The sequence below is a fragment of the Lipomyces doorenjongii genome (assembly GCF_038497915.1).
Source record: "Lipomyces doorenjongii strain NRRL Y-27504 unplaced genomic scaffold V1508scaffold_8, whole genome shotgun sequence".
NCBI classification, from domain to species: domain Eukaryota; kingdom Fungi; phylum Ascomycota; class Lipomycetes; order Lipomycetales; family Lipomycetaceae; genus Lipomyces; species Lipomyces doorenjongii.
In genome coordinates, this window is record NW_027118075.1 from 190,800 (window position 1) to 208,991 (window position 18,192).

Genomic DNA, 18,192 nt, shown 5'->3' on the forward strand with positions numbered 1-18,192 from the left:
GTGTATCTCCGAATAAGGAGATAAAGTTTGTGTGCCGCAGCCAACGGACCGCATCACATTAGCACGGACGTGTGTCTTCCATGGGCCGCACTTACTCGGCTGGATGTGACTGAAATAATGATGACGTCAACAGGCTGCTGTTTTAAGCAAATGATAATTATAAGCTACATTAGCAATAGGTCTGTAGAACGTTAATGAAGAGAACATCATTACATCCAAACACCTGTCTCCATTACAAGTAAAACGAGCGCCGACAATTAAGAGATTTACAAAATAGAAAAACTGCGCCAAATAATCATACAGTACGGCAATGTATCCAAAGAACCAGCATATACACAATTGACATGTTTTAGAAAAAGCAGCTTGAATCAAGCTAACGGCTGATATTTCTGTTTCGTCAATTTAGCGCCCTTGAGCCGTTTAGGATACGGTCGAGCCAGTAATTGTCCAATTACGAAGTTTGCGACATCAGGATCCCTGAAGTAGCCCAGATGAGAGCCCATGGATGCTAGCAATGTGATATCCATGTATCCTTCTGATAATGAAAAGTCCAGACGCCCCGTATAGTTCAACGCCCGAATGAGCTCCTCATCGCGCTGCAATTTGGCATGTTCTTCGGCGGCCTTGTTTAGCTTCTCACTCTCTTTTTGGAATTTGGAGTATAATGTCTCCACACCGGTCTCGGGTGGATTGTGAATCGTTATTGCTAGATCCTGCCGGAATGTTGATGACGTATCCGGCGAGGATGATGCACCGCTATTCGCATCTCCTGCCCCAGTAATGGTTCCCGAAGTATCTCCTTCGTAACCCAGCGACTTGTTCAATATAGTGCTTGCCAGTCCAGACGCCATACTGCTCCACATATTCGACGCACTCTGGGCGACCCTCTGTGTCAGTTCTGCAAGATTCGCAATCTGAGTGTTGAGGCCTTTGCGCGTAGATGGAATGGCTTGCGGTTTTAATTCAGCCATGCGCTTGACTATCAGCGGCTCTAGTCTGTAACTGATAGGATCTGCTGGGTGAAATATATTGTAGATATCCTCAACCTTCGGTGTGGATACTGTGCCGGTTGGTTTCTTGCTGCCTTCGAACGGGTTATCCAAATCAAAGTCTAGGGGTGACAGAGGATGATCTTCGATGGACTTGACAGTCCTGGGAGCAATAGTCTTGCCTTTCAGCATCTGGAACAGCCCAACTGGACTGCCTAAACCGAAAAATGAGTCAACGTCGAAATCCAGTGTTAATTTTGGTGATTTTGATTCTGACGGTCGCCGATCTGGCTGGCGACAGAGGATATCAAACGCAATGGCTGCACCAAGCGAATGCCCTGCAATGCTAACCCGTCCCTTGAAATTAGGATTCCATTTTCTAAAGAGATGGAAGATTCGGTTGCATTCGTTCGTTACATTGTTCATGATTCGCTCGCGATAGTTTGGCTGATAGTATAGAAGAATATCAAGAAGAACTTCCGATATAATCCTGCTAACATTAGCACTATTTAACGCTGAGTGCCAGCGAATTACTTACCCCCTCAGTGCAGGGACTCCATCGACGGTAATATCCTGTAGCGTGGCTGTCTTGTCATCTTTTTCTTTACCGTTCTCTTCTTCCAGATCTCCAATATCCTGCTCCTTCCGAGATTTGGCAGAGTCATCATCTTGCTCCTGTTGGAGTCCGAACTGTATGCTGTGCCGCCAGCAAACAGGCAGTACTTGGATTCGTGAGTTGAGCTTTTGAACATCGTTTCCGGTCTCTCCATTTAATGCCTGCAAATCTGGAGATGCCGAATACACGGACTTCAACGTCTTTCTGAAGGTATTCACATCCTATACAGAGTCAGCAGCACACCACGAGCAGGGAAATTCGACAACACTTACTCCAACAAAGTTCACAGATTCGAGTCGCTGTCCAAGTTTCTGACCAATTCCATGGATGCACAGCACCAAATGTTCGATCTCGCGGTTTTGATCCTCATCCTCGTTAGGATTGTAATCCTTCTCCATTTGCTGCTCCAGCAAGGCGTTGTCCTGCGCTTCCTGGCTCTCCTTTGTCCCCATCTGCATACAAGCCACAGACGACGTTTGAATCGCCTCAACCAATTTGGCGGTCCGATCGCTTGTCAATGTCGACGTGTCTGACACATTCTTCGCCTCTTCTTCGTTATCAGCTGCAGAACCAGCCGCTACAGTTGTCGGCGACGGCTTCGATGGCGGCTTCGCTTTGACGTCAGACCAACCTCTCACTATCTTGGCTCCACCCATGCTGGCACCAGCCGTCAAACGCTGATAAATAGTCGATGCAAATTTTCCGTAGAAATCGTCTGAGATGATCCAGGCTGTTGTGGCATCATTGGAATACACGACGTATTTCCCCATGTGTGGGCCGTACAATGGCCAGGTGTTTGTCTGTTGCACAATCGAAGCTGTAACAGGTACTGAATCAGATTCTTGAGTCTTTCGGTCACATGAGGGTGATCGCGACTGTGCCGTACGATTCGACGCCGATGGTGACCGGGATCTGAATGTGAACACATTGGTAATTGACTCGGTGAACGAGGACGCCCGCACGTGATTCACCCCCTCAGCTTCGCCGGGCGAATTCTCGATGGCGAGCCCAGAGAGCGATGTCGAGTGCGATTGTGAGTTGGAAATTGAAGGAGGAGCCGGAATTGGCGGAGATTGTGCAGTTATTGATGACGGATCAGAAGCAACCGGCGGGACGGGAACATGCGCAGGTTTCCGGAAAGGTTGGTTTTTCAAATACCCTTCCTCAATTTGGTTTGCCAAATTCTCGTCACATGGCTTCAACGTACTACTGTCCGCATAAAACCACGTCCCACGACGCACATCATACGTAGGACCATTCCAATAAAGAGGCGACAGCTCTCGCTGGCGGATATCAACTTGAAACAGCCGGTCTTCATTCACAGCGACCGTTTCGAGCTTGGAGTCATCCTTTTGTTGATACGCGGATTCGATATTGCGAGAGTCAGTAACTGAGAACGGCACAAATTTCGAGGGCGGTTTGGGTGGTTTCGAGTCTTTGTCGACGAAGGGCTTTCGTTTCGGTACGTCCGTCGCAAAATACCACCTGCCATCAACTCAGTCAGCCCCACTAGAGTCCGACGTGACACCCGGTTGAATTAACTTACCTAACAACAAGCGGCGGCGTATCAGGCGGTAAATCACGATGCGACATGCGATGCCTGTACGGCACGGTGTGATCCACCGGACTGTGTAAACCAGAAGATGAAGCTTGGACCTCAGTATTTGGCGCTGCCGCCTCCGTGACCTTGGTCGGCACAACTGGAGTGGACATGAATGCTGCTATTGATTCTGCTCTCCTACTAGCAGGAATAGTTGGCTTGTCGCCGCCTGCGCGACTGGCGATCAGCACCGAGGATTCTCCCACGAACAGTAGCCAAACGCGCCTACGGAAGGCGAATTTCGCGACTGGGAGAACGACAGCTCGATCTGGGAATATGGTGAAGCGTGCTTATAAAGACTGGGAAATCGGTAATGCTCTAATGTACGTCGCAAACCGAACCCAAGACGAGTAGAGACGTCAAGATGGAGAATTACTGCCTTCGATGTGATGGTTGTAGATCAGCCACATATTCTTCAATCTGGCCAGTGAAGCCAGCTTCCGCTTAAACTCCCAACACGCAATTTTGAACCGGTTGGACGAAACTCAGGGGGGAACTCGTAAGGAAGCTTTTTCAGTTTATTAGGGCTTCATGCTGGCTCCGGTCACATCTGAACTGATGTAATTTATGACTTCATACAAAAAAATAGATAAAATATACGAAATAATAGCAACTATCCCAAAATATTTATCGTAATAAAAGCGCATTAAAGTAGTACTAAGGACATCCAATTTTCAAGTGAGGGTTGAGAGTCTTGGTGACTGATTCCAACTTGTGTTCTTGAGGAACCGCCTTCGCTGCCTACGCTATCCGGTTTCGAACGGTGCGGCGGTCATTGCGACATTGTAGGATCCAGATAACAATCACTCATGACTCCAAACCATAGACTTGCAGAACATATTTTATTCTACAGTGTTTATAAGCAAAACCAACATGGAGAGTGCAGTAGAACAGATTGTGGACATGGGCTTCAGTCGTTCAGACGCCGTGTTCGCCCTGCAGGTACTTACAAGATCGCCGAGTCGGGGACAAATTCATCCATTAATTGCACATTACAGGCATCAAATAATGACGTTGGAAGAGCAATTGATTATATATTTTCAGGTAAACTTGACGAGGTGAGTTAGAATAATTCAGATATACCTGATGCGTCTACGTCCTGTCCAGAGTTAAAGAGACTTCAGGACCGCCGGAAAAATCAGTGGAGCGAATCGGAGTTTACGCAAGCAAACTGGGAACCGGTTGAAAATAATTCGAAACCCACAGTGTTAAATGAGAATGAAATTCGTAAGCACAAATATCCGAGGTTTTATTGACGTAATCGCTAAGCAGCCGTATAGAGGCATTTGCTCCAGAGACGTTTTACAGTGACGATGACAGGCCCAAGAGTACATACGCAGATCGACCAGCGAACGAGAGCATTGTTGAATTAGGTGGTGCAGATGACGAGCAGAGTAAGCATACGCTCAATGTGGACTTCGCAATGTCTGACTTATATAGTGGACGACGGTATAGCGAAAGCGATGCGCATGTCCCTTCAGGACCTTTCTGCTTTGGACGTGGGTATGGAGCAGCACGACCAACAAGTCAATCGTGATGGTCAAGAGTCAGGTGTTGTTTTTGGCCCCGCGACGCAGGACTTCTACAATACAGACCAATGGGGCATGATGGCCTTATCAGGCGACCCAAATACGAATCAGAACCCATTTGATTTGGGAAGCAGTCGGAGAGAACCAGAAGTGTGGGTTCACCTTGATTTCCAACTGTTACTCGAAGGGCGCTGACGTGATTAATAGGCCACCTGTGTTGCGGCCTTGCGAGCAGGCGCGGAATTTAGCACCATTACTAATGATTTTGCATTCAATCCCACTCTCTCGCTCTGCACTTTTATTATTCGGCAAGCAGTTGGTCAAGGACTACGGAATTGCATCGAGATGGTGGGACAAAGAACTCATCTTCGTCCCCGAGTTTGCGAAGTCGCCTCAGAAGCAAGGTTTGTGCTGTCGCTCGACATGTGTGCAAAAAATTATGACTGACGCGAGCCTGCAGAAGATCTCCAACGGATATTGCTCCTTCTAGAATGCCAGCGTATAATGGCATTTCTTGATATCACATCGCGATCTGGACGCACCTACGCCAGCATCGAAAATCTGGTGTACGCGCTCTCGGCAGGTCAAGAGACGTATATGGACCTCGCGCACTCCGATTTCATAACAGACTCTGAGCCGATTGCGAATTTCTTGAAGGTTTGGTCATTAATCGTGGGCCAGTACGCTGATTCATTATTGATACCGTCGGCGAAGGCCACGAGCGACAAGTTATTCAACAGCTGGGTATCGCTCGATCGGCCTGCGGAGCCCGATACTGACTCGACGACAGCCACGACCACGATGGAGCAGAAGTTTGTAAATCTCGAATTAGTCATCACAGAGGACGTGCGGAATATGTACGGCTCGCTCGTAGGCGCTTTAGACAACCTCTTATGGTCCGAGGAGCCCGACGCATATTTGAGATCAGTGGCGGACGTGTTTGTGATATCCATTAAACAGGACAACTGGTTATCTGGCGCTGGTGTGGATTTACCGCTCGAGTGGTATCCAGATAGGTACAGTAAGCCATTTATGAAGGTTATGAAATCGCGTAATAAACGACGTTCCGAGATTCTGGCCGAAATTCAGAGTTTGCGGGAGCGGAGGCTCCAAATTTCCGAATATACGGTATGCACTTTCCAGTCTATGACAAAATATTTTGGTCGAATAATAACTAATTCGTAGGGATACAACACAAAATCCTTGCTTGATTCTACCATCACATACTTCACTACCGCGGCGACGACATTGAATGACACCAATCCCGCGATCCTCACAAAGCTGCAGCAGCTAACCTTCAATCTGGACAACTACATAGCTCGGATCGACAAGAAAATAGGGTCCTTGGAACAAGACATCCGGAGCCTGACAGAGTTCCTAAGTGAGCCTCCTGCAGACGACGATGTCGATGGGCGCAACGCGCTTACTAAGGCGTTTGGTGACGGGCAGGTGCCGGAATTTCATCGGTATACTCTTGCCGGCGTTATCATCAGCGATAGCGTTGTTTTCTTCAAACAGAAGATCGAACAGCTACAGCCACCACAGGACGAGAACGATAGTGATGAGAATAATATCCTGGAAAAGCAAGACGAGGCCGACGTTATCGGGCCTCATAATATAGAGGTCGACACACCTTCTAAGACCGAAAGCAGTGGCAGCCCCATGGGAGAAGAGCAGGACCAGTGGATGCGGTACACGTTTGCTTATTACTCTGGCAGCGTGTCTGACTCGTTCGAAATCCGCCAAGTTAATCCTGAGCAAGTGATTGAAGTTGCCCGCACGACGGGGCCGGATGGTGTTGTGGCCGTGTATGCGAGCGACGAGGCATACGGAGATTCGGCGCAGGTTCACGATATCGTGAATGCGGCCCTGAAGGTATATCATTGTCATAGACATCTTCGTGATTTGTATGTCTGCTTATATAATGGAAGCTCACTTATTTGTAGGAATTCTTAGCTAGAGACAACGAGCTCCTGCGGCAGGAACTATCGCAGCCGGAGCAGTCGCTAGATCTGATCAGCCTCGAACCGGCGACGAAAGAAATAATATCGACTCCGACGACGTCAACTTCGTCGTCGTTCGATATTGACTCAGACGTGGACATGGCCGGGGCCGACGAATCTGTTATCTCGGCGTTCATCAAGAAACGCATGGACGGCAAACGTGCTAGTGCAGACGATGATGGACAGTTCGAGCAGCAGCAGGAGCATGAGGACGAGCCACCGGTGCCTGGTAACAACTACGCGGATTTGATGCCTCCGCGGAAGATAAGCGTATCTGGTGCGCCGACGTCGGGATCTGGTGTGCAGAGTTCTGTTGTGTCAGGAGGTGTGACTGCCACGCGGAGGTCAGGGTCAATTGTGAGTAGTGGGCCGTCTGCTAAGGTACGTGTTGAACATTTAGAGCACGCGGAGGATCATGAGATGGCGGATAGTGACGATGAAATGCTTGATCGCATGCGAAGACGCTAATTCGCCGGCTAAATTTGGAGAGTGCAGAGAGAGATACATGCAAGTCTTCTAATTTCTAACGACAATATCGCTTGCCCCATGGCACTAGCAATTATATTCGAACTATTCAACTCCACGTACAAAATTCTAACAAGAACAAACAATTGCTATAGATATAGTAAAATCTGCAAAGCATATAAAAATCCAGGCTCCCATGATATTGCTAATAAGCAAAGAAACAAAACATGCAAAGTTATTCACATTGATTTCTCAAGTCCCTTATATAGTACTTCCATTCCACGATGCACAAATTAACGCCCCGCGTAAGTGAGTCCGATCAAAATGCTTCTGGTGTAGTCAGAAATTATTTGACGGAAAGGCAAATACAAAATTGCGAAACAATTTTGCCGTTCAAACTGATTCATGCACGACCTCAGTTGTTTGTGGAAAATGGAGATTAGAGCCCGAGATTATTGTTTTCGGCACTGTTCTCTTTATTTGCTGCGGGGGCCAAGCTGCCGAATCTGAGGAGTTGGGGCTTGCTCCTGTCGTATAACAGTTAGTTTACTTGGATCACAGTAGAGTGATCTAGTCGAAGCAAAGAGGGGTTTTGTCAAGGACTAGGATACATACTTGACGTAATGCCTGTTCTTGTGGGCTTGCAGTTTGGCGGTGCAAGGAGACATCAAGTTATCCGTGGGCGAAGCAAAACTCGTTCGTCTATAATAGCCGGTCAGCCCAATTTTCGTCATTCTCAAATTTCGAAAGCCATCTAATCAACCCTTACGGCCAAAGATGAATAACAGAATAGCGATTAAAAAGACGTACGCTTCGAATATTTTCTGGTGCAGCACATGTCGCTGGAGGTTTTGGCTCTCAGAAGTATGTAGGGGTTGCACTTCGGAGTGGTGCTGTTGCTGATGCTGATGCTGTAAAGCAGAAATAAACTCGGATGGTTGCTGTGATGACATAGTTTCTGCAGCTCTGAAACCTTTAATAGAGAAAGCGAGGCAACAGTCGATCAATTAAGTCAAAGCTATTAAGCTGAAATCAAGAATCACGGTCTACAAACAATTAGAACGTCTAGTAAGGTTCAGAGTTGAGGCGGGAAGCTCAAAAGAACATGTCGTCGAGAGAGGTCCTTAAAGCGCAGATCCATGGCGTTGCTTTTGTTTACCAGGTACCTACGTTGGGGTCCTAAGTTGGCCCAGATATGGTTAGCGCCGAATTTGTGTTGCCACGGTAACAGATTGTGGGGCTTAATGACGTCATCATCTGACACATGCGGCATGGGCCGGTGCTTTTAAGGTTTTCCGGACGGCACAACGTGCGGCTTGCGGGGGTATATGTGAGCCGCAATAGGAAGAACGGGGTTGGGGCAAATTTGACCAACCAATGGACCCCGCTGCGGCATGTGGGGGGCATTCAACGAGATCGCACATTTGCGCGTGAAGATATCGTGACAAAAAAATTTTCTTGACGCATTGCTTTGCCAGAGTCCGATCCGGCGAGACGAGACGGAGCCGATCGAATTGACAGATCACCGCCAAGCAGTGATCACTGATAATTAACTCGGGAAGCAAAATATACGCCAGGATACGCCACGACCAAATTCGGCTTTAATTGACACACAGACTGAGAACATCCAAACCAATCCTATACCAATTCGGCAGCCTCCACCCGCCAGTCAACAATGCATCGCGGACAACGAAGGTAATCACAATTGAGATATTTCCTCCAGTCGCCAATCAAAATCCTGTGTAGGCATATGCTTGTGGATGAACATGTCGACCTGACGCGGAAAAGTTAGGAAAAACACGCTACCAAGCACGTTGTCACATCCGCGTGTCAGTCAAATCGAGGTAAGCTCCATCTCAAGCTCGTCAAGCTCGCCGCGATGAAGGTTGATTCTCCTGCGATTATTCCCTCGTCCGTCACAATCGCCCGGGCACATGCTCGCGCCCCTCCAAAAAGGCTCCTCTGTCCACTAATAAGTATCCAGCCTGCTCGCTGTCCAGTCTCTAATTATATTGTCGACTCCAGTAGCAATTCGTCTTCGCGACTCAGACTCCAGGATGTCGGGTATCAAGACCTCTGGCGGCAATGCCGCGTTCCACAACTTCGTCAACGACTTTGCTCACATCTCCGACCCCAACGAGCGGCGACGACTCGCGCTTGAGAAGATCGACAACGCGCCGTTCGGTTGGTACCATGTGCGCGCCATCATCGTTGCTGGTATTGGCTTCTTCACTGATGCATACGACATCTTTTCCATCAACATCGTTGTCACCATGTTGGGTTACGTCTACTTCCACAACAGCGGCTCCAGGCTCCCGACCAACTCCGATACTGCTCTCAAGGTCGCGACATCTGGCGGCACTGTCGTCGGACAGCTATTCTTCGGCTGGCTCGCTGATGTCATTGGTCGTAAGCGCATCTACGGTATTGAGCTCATTATCATTATTGTTGGCACTCTTGGCCAGGCACTCTCTGGTCCGTCTCAGGCGATTGACATCATCGGCATTCTCACGTTCTGGCGTGTCATCATGGGTATCGGTATCGGTGGTGACTATCCTTTGTCGTCCATCATCACCTCTGAGTGCGTTATTCTGTCTGTGCGTTTCATTACCTCGCATCTTGCTCACATTTGCAGGTTCGCTACCACCAAGTGGCGCGGCGCCATCATGGGCGCAGTCTTCGCTAACCAGGGATGGGGTCAGCTTGCCGCTGCTATTGTGGCTCTCTGCGCCACGGCCGGTTTCAAGAATACTCTCAAGGCGGCCAACACTGCTGCCATGTGCGCTAACAACTGCCAGACCGCTATCGACAAGATGTGGCGTATCACCATCGGCTTTGGCGCCGTCCCTGCCTGCATTGCCCTATACTACCGTCTTACCATCCCCGAGACACCTCGCTACACTTTCGATGTAGCACGCGAGCTCGAGAAAGGCGCGGCCGATATCCAGACATATATTTCCGGCGCTTACGGTAATGCGCCGAGCGAAGAGATCAAGGCTCTCCGCGATGCTGAGGCTCATCCAGTCGAACTCGATGTTCCTAAGGCTTCTTGGAAAGACTTCTGGGGTCATTTTTCGCAATGGAAGTATGGCTCGATTCTGATCGGTACTGCCGGCTCGTGGCTCTTGCTAGACATTGCTTTCTACGGCTTGGGATTGAACAACTCCACCATCTTGGCGGCTATCGGATACGCTGGTCAGCCCAATGTTTACTCCAACATATACAACGTCTGCGTCGGCAATTTGATTCTCATTTGCGCCGGTGGTATTCCCGGGTACTGGTTCTCTGTAGCTACTCTGGATATTATCGGTCGCCGTACGCTCCAGATTGCTGGTTTCTTTATCCTGACCATCCTCTTCTGCATCATTGGTTTCGCGTACCACAAGATCTCTGGCCACGGCCTCCTTGCTCTCTATGTTCTTTCGCAGCTCTTTTTGAACTGGGGCCCCAACACCACCACGTTTATTATCCCTGGCGAGTGCTACCCGACCCGGTACCGTTCGACAGCCCACGGTATCTCTGCCGCGTCTGGTAAGATTGGCGCGATCATTGCACAGACTGCTATTGCTCCTCTCCGCACCAGGGGCTGCCCAGGCGGCACCTGCTGGCTCAACCACGTCATGCAGATCTTTGCGCTTTTCATGTTGATCGGTTTCTTGATCTCATTCTTGGTTCCTGAGACTAAGCGGGAGACACTTGAGCACATTTGCGAGCGGTTGCACGACGAGACCAACATACCGCGACGTAACACCGAGAGTTCGGAGGAGCGAAATAGCGATGGAGAGGGGAAGGTCGCACAGGTTTAGGTGATCACAATCGTCATTGCTGTGCAAAATATGGTGTAACCGTGCTACCCTCGGATATAGAAGTTCATATTTGAATCGTTCATTAGTGGCGGATCATTGAGAACTCCTTGTCTAAAAAGTAATGCGTCGCGTTGTTGGATAACTAGTTTTGACATTGACCATGAGCCGACGATGCAGTATGGTTTTTCATATTTGTAATATAGCCTGTCACATATTTATTGATTGATATATGATTTTTCGAAAAGTTTTGATTTGGTATATCTGTGCTTCTATTCTATATACGGTCATTAAAAGTTGTTTTTTTTGGAATAGCAGTCTTTGAAACAATGCATGTTTATTAAGGATTTTAGTAAGTGGGGTGGCGTTTAATAAACGTCATGCGCAGCCATATTCATCGGACCGTATAATAGATACGTGATTGGCAATCCAGCGGATACGGTCACTAAACCTGACCGTTCTATTTATTTTTCTAAATAGCAATCCACAGCATTATAGCCAAGATTATTCTTTATCCAATTTACATGTACGGAGTTATGTCCAACCTCTTTGCACAGCCCATATTAAAAGTAAGCTACGCCTTATTTTTTTTTGGCTGCAGTTGTGTAAGTTAGTCAATTGAAATCACGGCCCGAGAGATTGGAATTCTGCGCACTTCTTCATCTGATCAAATGCGACGTCAGCGCGACGTCTTACATATTTTAAGTCTGTTTTCGTCAAACTTATAGATATCGTCGTCCGCAAATGCCCAAGCGTCTGAATCGTATTCTATACCAGATCGGACTTAATAATAATCTCGAGAGCGCTTCTGACTTCAACTCAGGATGTCCTACTGATACAATTACGTACATATTTCTCACCGACTTTAATGGGCTCTTGAGAAGTTTGATTACGACAGGCTTGGGTAAGAAGTAAATCGGCCAATTCTTCTCGCATGTCCCGCAACTCAAGGAGGAAGTCCTCGCTTACCAAATCGTAAGAAGTGTCCATTCCAGAAACACTTCCCTCTTCTATTTAAGTGAGATTTTAAAATTTTCGCCATTTTATAGCCCCCAATTCCTCAGAGGATTTCGCGTTATTTGGATCGTTTTGGGCTATGGCTAGTATGTTATAAAAGTTGAAGTGCAAGACGCGTAAAGAAAATGAGAGGTGACCCCCGCTGGATTGCCAATCACGTTGAATATGCCTGCTCACGATGCAATTTGAGTGAGGTGGTAGAAATATTAAGCAGCAAGTTGCGCCACAACAATGGTCGCCCGGACAGCAAGTCAAGTTCTTTGTTTGGACGCGGTCTTTTCGTGTTGTCATGGACTAATTAATGGATGGCGAAAAGAAAGCAATCAATTGCTGCTTTGAACGCGGGATGATTGGCAGCTCCGGCCTTTGGAGTTGGTAGGATAAGGCGGAACAGAACTAGTCGATTAACACCACGAATCCGCACTCCAATCAAAATAAAATTTTTATCCAATATGTTATTCATTCCTAGTGCATGGCCGATGCCTACAAATAGAGGTGTCATCTCAGCAGGTCAGAAGTTGTAGTCCAAATTACTTCGCTCGGCGATGCCCTAACCCGCGGCATTGGCAATATGCGTGAACTTTGGCATATACACAGTCAGAATTCCACGAATATGAATGGGAACAGTTAACAGGAACAATAAAATAAGGGCTGTCATCCAAAAGAGCCAATCCGTCGCTGCATTTTCGGCTAATTTTAATCGCAACCACAACCCTGGAAAATAATTAGCGAGGAATTACCGCACGCAGCGAAAAAATGGAGTTTCGATAATGAAAACTTGTTAAACACTGAGGGTTTTGTGCAACTGGTTAGCATAATTCTGCGAAAACTTTAAACAATGCCAATTTCGCTTTGGATGAAAATAGAAAGTAAGGTGTATCATTAGTTCAGAGTATCTTCGACTCAGCAAGCAAATTAATTACCCAAACACGAAATTACGATATGATAATACAAAATTTTTAACATCCGCTATGAGAATATTAGATAGCCATTATATACCAGTGAACATTAAACAAAATCACAACATTTTACACACATTGACTTAGACCTCTACGACCTTCTTCTCGCCAGTGCTCTCTCCCTCGATCGAGCTCTCGGCGTTATGTCGGCCGTAGTTGGTCTCGCCATGCAACCGCTCGCAAATGTCCTCCAGAGTCTCGCGCTTTGTCTCAGGAGTCAAGAAAGAAATGAAAAACCCGAGCAACATGAAAAGCGCAAAGATCTGCATGACGTGGTTGAGCCAGCAGGTGCCGCCTGGGCAGCCCCTGGTGCGGAGAGGAGCAATAGCAGTCTGTGCAATGATCGCGCCAATCTTACCAGACGCGGCAGAGATACCGTGGGCTGTCGAACGGTACCGGGTCGGGTAGCACTCGCCAGGGACAATAAACGTGGTGGTGTTGGGTCCCCAGTTCATGAAGAGCTGGCAAAGAACATAAAGACCAAGGAGGCCGTGGCCAGAGATCTTGTGGTACGCGAAACCAATGATGCAGAAGAGGATGGTCAGGATAAGGAAACCAGCAATCTGGAGCGTTCGACGGCCGACAACATCCAACGTAGCCACAGCAAACCAGTATCCGGGGATACTACCGGCGCAAATGAGAATCAAGTTGCCGACGCAGACGTTGTATATGTTGGTGTAAACGTTGGGCTGACCAGCGTATCCGATAGCAGCCAAGATGGTGGAGTTGTTCAAGCCCAAGCCGTAGAAAGCAATGTCGAGCAAAAGCCACGAGCCAGCAGTACCGATCAGAATCGAGCCATGCTTCCACTGCGAAAAGTGAGACCAGAAATCGCTCCATGAAGCTTTGGGAACATTGAGTTCAACCGGGTTAGTCTCAGCATCGCGGAGAGCCTTGATCTCTTCTTCCTTGGCATTACCATACGCGCCGGAAATATATGTCTGGATATCGGCCGCGCCTTTCTCGAGCTCGCGTGCCACATCGAAAGTGTAACGAGGTGTCTCGGGGATGGTAAGACGGTAGTATAGGGCAATGCAGGCAGGGACGGCGCCAAAGCCGATGGTGATACGCCACGCCTTGTCGAGAGCGGTCTGGCAGTTGCCTGCACACATGGCAGCAGTATTGGCCGCCTTGAGCGTCTCCTTGAAACCGGCCGTGGCGCAGAGAGCCACAATAGCAGCTCCAAGCTGACCCCATCCCTGGTTGGCGAAGACGGCACCCATGATGGCACCACGCCACTTGGTGGTAGCGAACCTGCAAATGTGAGAAAGATACAAACTAAGAGAGACACGGGCAAAAGAACGTACTCAGACGTGATGATGGACGACAGAGGGTAGTCACCGCCGATACCGATACCCATGATAACACGCCAGAACGTGAGAATGCCGATGATGTTAATCGCCTGAGACGGACCAGAGAGAGCCTGGCCAAGAGTGCCAACAATGATGATCATGAGCTCAATACCGTAGATGCGCTTACGGCCAATGACATCAGCGAGCCAGCCGAAGAACAGCTGTCCGATGACAGTGCCGCCGGACGTCGCGACCTTGACAGCAGTATCCGACTTTGTAGGAAGCTTGGAACCCCTGTCGTGGAAGTAGACGTAGCCCAACATGGTGACCGCGATGTTGATGGAAAAGATGTCGTATGCATCAGTGAAGAAGCCAATACCAGCAACGACGATAGCGCGCACATGGTACCAACCGAACGGCGCGTTGTCGATCTTCTCAAGCGCGAGTCGTCGCCGCTCGTTGGGGTCGGAGATGTGAGCAAAGTCATTGACGAAGTTGTGGAACGCGGCATTGCCGCCAGAGGTCTTGATACCCGACATCCTGGAGTCTGAGACGCGAAGACGAATTGCTGCTGGAGGAATCGCAACAGCTGGCTGGGTTGGCGGCTGGCGGGATACTTATTCACTCGGTGGCTGAGGGCCCACTAATTGCTTGCCTCGATGATTTTGTCAGTAGTCAGCTCCGAGTCAAATCAAGGCACGACACCTGGCCAGGGCCGAAATAGTGCCAAGGCCCTAGAGGAACTGTATTTTGGCCCTAGCCCGGAACAGGCACACTCCAGACAGGCCAATCAGCGCACCGATCTGGCCCCACGTTCCTGCCCTGAGCCGCACACGTGCATTATCTGAAGCTTCCGCACGTGACTCCGGGGCGAAATAGGCAGGCACTCGCGATCCGCGTTATTATTATCTTTATTATTATCGATTTTCGCCTGTCTTGGCGAGCTATTGGCTCTCGTTTACTGGCTTTACTTGCTATTCTGCACACTCAAAACTCAACGTGCTCCCTGCAGTGCCAGCCTATTGAAGTGCGTCGCGCCTCCCACCTGCTCGTCGCTCGTTTAAGTGTTTATGAGCGCGTGATCTCGTCGTGAATGAGCCCTGGAGTAAGAAAAAAAGTTAGCACTGCACTTGTTGCATTAGACAGCAGTCTGGCCGCCATCGCACTTCGCGGGTATGGTATTGGACTGCCATGACATTCAAACCAAGCATCCGCCCAGAATCAGCATAAACATAAACAAGCACAGCCCAGACTACCACAGCATTCTTGTCTGGTCAAGCCGGATGGACCGCCACTCCGCTCAGTGAGTGCGGCTGGCTGTCAGGTCATGCCATGATTTTAGCTCGCCCGACGGCGCCTATCTAAAAGGAATGCTCCCCATGTGCCGTTCCACACCTTAGTCGCACTTATACTTAAGCTTGCCGCCATTAAAGGTCGCCCACAATTCCTTAGCGCGCCATTAGGGCCAGGCCTGCATTTCCTGTCGACCAATCGACGGCGCAGTGCGAGCACACGAGCAACACGATCCTTCCCAGTAATGCCTGCACCACCAATTTGCGGCAACCCTGAACCAATCGCGTTTCTGGCTCATCGCGCATGTGTCACCCCCTTTGCCAACGAATCTTCCCATAGGACTTGAGATTGTTTTGATCCGCTCCAATCTGAACTCCGATCACGCTGCCAAGCCCCCTTGTGCATGCCACCGGATACCGCCGTAGTCCGCAGCTCGCATATTCACATGGATGTTCGTATTGCGACAAAATTAAATCTTCCAATGCCAGTTTCATTTGTCTCGACTCTCCGACATGGTGCACCTGTCAGCTGTAATGCCTTGACAGTTAGGCTGGCTGCAGATATGGATATGCCCCAGCTCAGACACAGACAAAAGGACACAGTTGGGTATCGTGTTGGACGGACGACCCGACGCGACGGACATGACCGGTCAACCGGCTCTAAGCACAAAAATATAATAACTCACATTTCAGCTGCTCCTTCGACAGCTCGTCCTTCCGTCTGTCAAAATCAAAAAATCCCTCCGGAATCGCCGGCGCTGTAGGCTCGTCCTCTGGATCATGATACGGCTCCAAATATGGGTGCTTTAGCGCGTCCTCGACCGTGATCCGCTTCGACGGATTAAATGTCAGCATTTTCTCCAATAGATCGATCGCAAGCGGATTCGTGTCAGGTCCAAACATCGACGCAAACGACACTCGTTTCTTGAACGGCAGCGACCGAATGTATTCCCGAGCCCGCGCCGACTTGACTGCGTAGTAATCCTCCATTGTCGGCGTGCCGAGGACGTCAAGGATGAGCGTAAGTTGATGATGATAGTCCTTGCCCGGAAACAGCGGCTTGCCACTCAGCATTTCGGCTAGAATGCACCCGACGCTCCACATGTCGATCGCCTTTGTGTATTCTTTAAACGTGAGCATGATCTCCGGCGCGCGGTACCATCGCGTGGCAACGTATTCAGTCATAAATCCCTGGTTGTCGTCCGTCGATGCTGCCGACCGCGCCAGCCCAAAGTCGCACACCTTGAGATCGCAGTTCGCGTTGAGGAGTAGATTCGATGGCTTGAGGTCCCGGTGGAGAACATTCGCGCTGTGCATCGCCTTCAGTGCTCGGAGCGTCTGGTAAATGAAATACTGACAATGGTCATCCGAGAGGGTCTGCGTCCGAATTACTCGGTGCATGTCCGTCTCCATGAGCTCCTACATTCACCTTTAGCTGTCGCCGCCTACCCACTGCCACATCGCCACACTGACCTGGATCAGATAGACCTCAGTAAATGTCTCAAAGCTGCTCGGTCGCTGAATGTCCAAGATCGATATTATCTAAACAGCTCGTCAATATCGCTGCTTAATCTCAACTCAAGTCGACAACTCTCACATTCTCATGATTGAAATACTTCAAAAGCTTCATCTCACGCAAGGTCCGTAAACAAAACATTGAATGATCGAACGGAGTGATCTTCTTGATCGCGACTTTCTGACCAGACGGTTTGTGTATAGCCGAGCTGCGCAAATATTAACCCCATACCCCCGTCTCTCGAGAACTCCCTGCCAATAAGTCACAACATACCAGACAACTCCATACGCGCCCTCTCCGACAACATCCACAATTTCGTATTGGTCAGACACGTTGAACGCGAACTTGCGCGGTAATGCTTGTCGGGTACCCATGATTATCTGGATACTTCATCAGCACCGCATCCACACATCAACCCAACTTCACACGTACGATCGTTAATCCCTCCTAGATGCAAAATGATTTAAATATTATTTCGTCGTAATGTTCCGCCAAATATGCGATGCGAATATGCAAAATGCCTGCTTAGGTGTCAATTAAACGCCCGTCCGTCTGCACCAACATCCGAACATACCGATGCCCAACCTCACCAAAATGATTCAACAATTTAGCCTCCTCGTTATATTCCACAACCGGATCTATGAGACAAAGCAAACAATTCTTTGGAGCCTTGGCGCTCAAAATGCAGATTTATAAATTTGGTCGTGGGGAATGCGCGTCCATGTCTTTTTGATGGCATCGATAGGTTTAATTGAGTGCGACGAGCAGTGCAGCCCTCCTGTGGCTTCTGCGGCTGTGCGCCCGTTCCTGATGCTGTGCTCTTTACGCGTAAAATAAGCACGAATTTAGTATTTTGATATCAAAAAATTTAGCGAGACTAGTCAGACCAGATAAATTTTTCTACGATTTGCAATTGATAAACTCGATAAATAAAACTGTCTCGCCACGACTAACTCATAAGTCACCCAAATCCAGTCAACTTAGGGGCATACTGAACTAACGCAGGGGCTTAAACTCTTCATTCCTCCGCAACAAATATTCTGCGACGTGACTATTTTGCGAATGCTCCGCATTCCACAACCCGCTTTAATATATTAAGGGGCCATGTTTG

The 18,192-nt window shown here is 48.8% G+C and overlaps 6 protein-coding genes across 6 annotated transcripts; 2 read left to right on the plus strand and 4 right to left on the minus strand.

The window, feature by feature from the left end:
* Nucleotides 1–124: 124 nt before the first annotated feature.
* V1508DRAFT_437649 (DDHD domain-containing protein) lies at nt 125–3,625 on the minus strand. Its single transcript, XM_066942146.1, has 4 exons — nt 3,152–3,625; nt 1,878–3,090; nt 1,528–1,826; nt 125–1,479 (listed from the first exon to the last, which is right to left on the minus strand). Exons 1-4 carry the CDS (start codon nt 3,316–3,318, stop codon nt 369–371), a joined length of 2,790 nt encoding a protein of 929 aa, XP_066797725.1. The 5' UTR covers nt 3,319–3,625; the 3' UTR covers nt 125–368.
* Nucleotides 3,626–4,668: 1,043 nt separating this feature from the next.
* On the plus strand, nt 4,669–5,919 carry V1508DRAFT_402648 (uncharacterized protein; the record flags this gene model as incomplete). Its single annotated transcript, XM_066938497.1, has 3 exons — nt 4,669–4,886; nt 4,942–5,138; nt 5,198–5,919. The coding sequence occupies 3 exons, from the start codon at nt 4,669–4,671 to the stop codon at nt 5,917–5,919; spliced, it is 1,137 nt and encodes a 378-aa protein (XP_066797726.1).
* Nucleotides 5,920–7,167: 1,248 nt separating this feature from the next.
* V1508DRAFT_382023 (uncharacterized protein) lies at nt 7,168–8,307 on the minus strand. The gene is made up of 3 exons (XM_066937718.1): nt 8,013–8,307; nt 7,818–7,904; nt 7,168–7,729 (listed from the first exon to the last, which is right to left on the minus strand). Exons 1-3 carry the CDS (start codon nt 8,153–8,155, stop codon nt 7,642–7,644), a joined length of 318 nt encoding a protein of 105 aa, XP_066797727.1. The 5' UTR covers nt 8,156–8,307; the 3' UTR covers nt 7,168–7,641.
* A 952-nt stretch (nt 8,308–9,259) lies between these two features.
* On the plus strand, nt 9,260–11,008 carry V1508DRAFT_350225 (major facilitator superfamily domain-containing protein; the record flags this gene model as incomplete). Its single annotated transcript, XM_066936779.1, has 2 exons — nt 9,260–9,783; nt 9,838–11,008. The coding sequence occupies 2 exons, from the start codon at nt 9,260–9,262 to the stop codon at nt 11,006–11,008; spliced, it is 1,695 nt and encodes a 564-aa protein (XP_066797728.1).
* Nucleotides 11,009–12,813: 1,805 nt separating this feature from the next.
* On the minus strand, nt 12,814–14,850 carry V1508DRAFT_411942 (major facilitator superfamily domain-containing protein). Its single transcript, XM_066939537.1, has 2 exons — nt 14,289–14,850; nt 12,814–14,235 (listed from the first exon to the last, which is right to left on the minus strand). The coding sequence occupies exons 1-2, from the start codon at nt 14,810–14,812 to the stop codon at nt 13,065–13,067; spliced, it is 1,695 nt and encodes a 564-aa protein (XP_066797729.1). The 5' UTR covers nt 14,813–14,850; the 3' UTR covers nt 12,814–13,064.
* Nucleotides 14,851–16,225: 1,375 nt separating this feature from the next.
* On the minus strand, nt 16,226–17,455 carry V1508DRAFT_350084 (kinase-like domain-containing protein; the record flags this gene model as incomplete). The annotated part of the gene is made up of 4 exons (XM_066936775.1): nt 16,226–16,984; nt 17,039–17,107; nt 17,163–17,289; nt 17,355–17,455. 4 exons carry the CDS (start codon nt 17,453–17,455, stop codon nt 16,226–16,228), a joined length of 1,056 nt encoding a protein of 351 aa, XP_066797730.1.
* Between the last annotated feature and the right edge of the window lie 737 nt (nt 17,456–18,192).

Coding starts and splice junctions, on each gene's coding strand:
- V1508DRAFT_437649 (XM_066942146.1), bottom strand. CDS start 3,318: ATGTCCACTCCAGTTGTGCCGACCAAGGTCACGGAGGCGGCAGCGCCA. Junction 3,091..3,151: donor ACGCCGCCGCTTGTTGTTAG/GTAAGTTAATTC, acceptor AGTTGATGGCAG/GTGGTATTTTGCGACGGACG. Junction 1,480..1,527: donor GGAGTCCCTGCACTGAGGGG/GTAAGTAATTCG, acceptor TAATGTTAGCAG/GATTATATCGGAAGTTCTTC.
- V1508DRAFT_382023 (XM_066937718.1), bottom strand. CDS start 8,155: ATGTCATCACAGCAACCATCCGAGTTTATTTCTGCTTTACAGCATCAG. Junction 7,905..8,012: donor CACCAGAAAATATTCGAAGC/GTACGTCTTTTT, acceptor CGGCTATTATAG/ACGAACGAGTTTTGCTTCGC. Junction 7,730..7,817: donor AAGAACAGGCATTACGTCAA/GTATGTATCCTA, acceptor GTTATACGACAG/GAGCAAGCCCCAACTCCTCA.
- V1508DRAFT_411942 (XM_066939537.1), bottom strand. CDS start 14,812: ATGTCGGGTATCAAGACCTCTGGCGGCAATGCCGCGTTCCACAACTTC. Junction 14,236..14,288: donor TCGTCCATCATCACGTCTGA/GTACGTTCTTTT, acceptor TCACATTTGCAG/GTTCGCTACCACCAAGTGGC.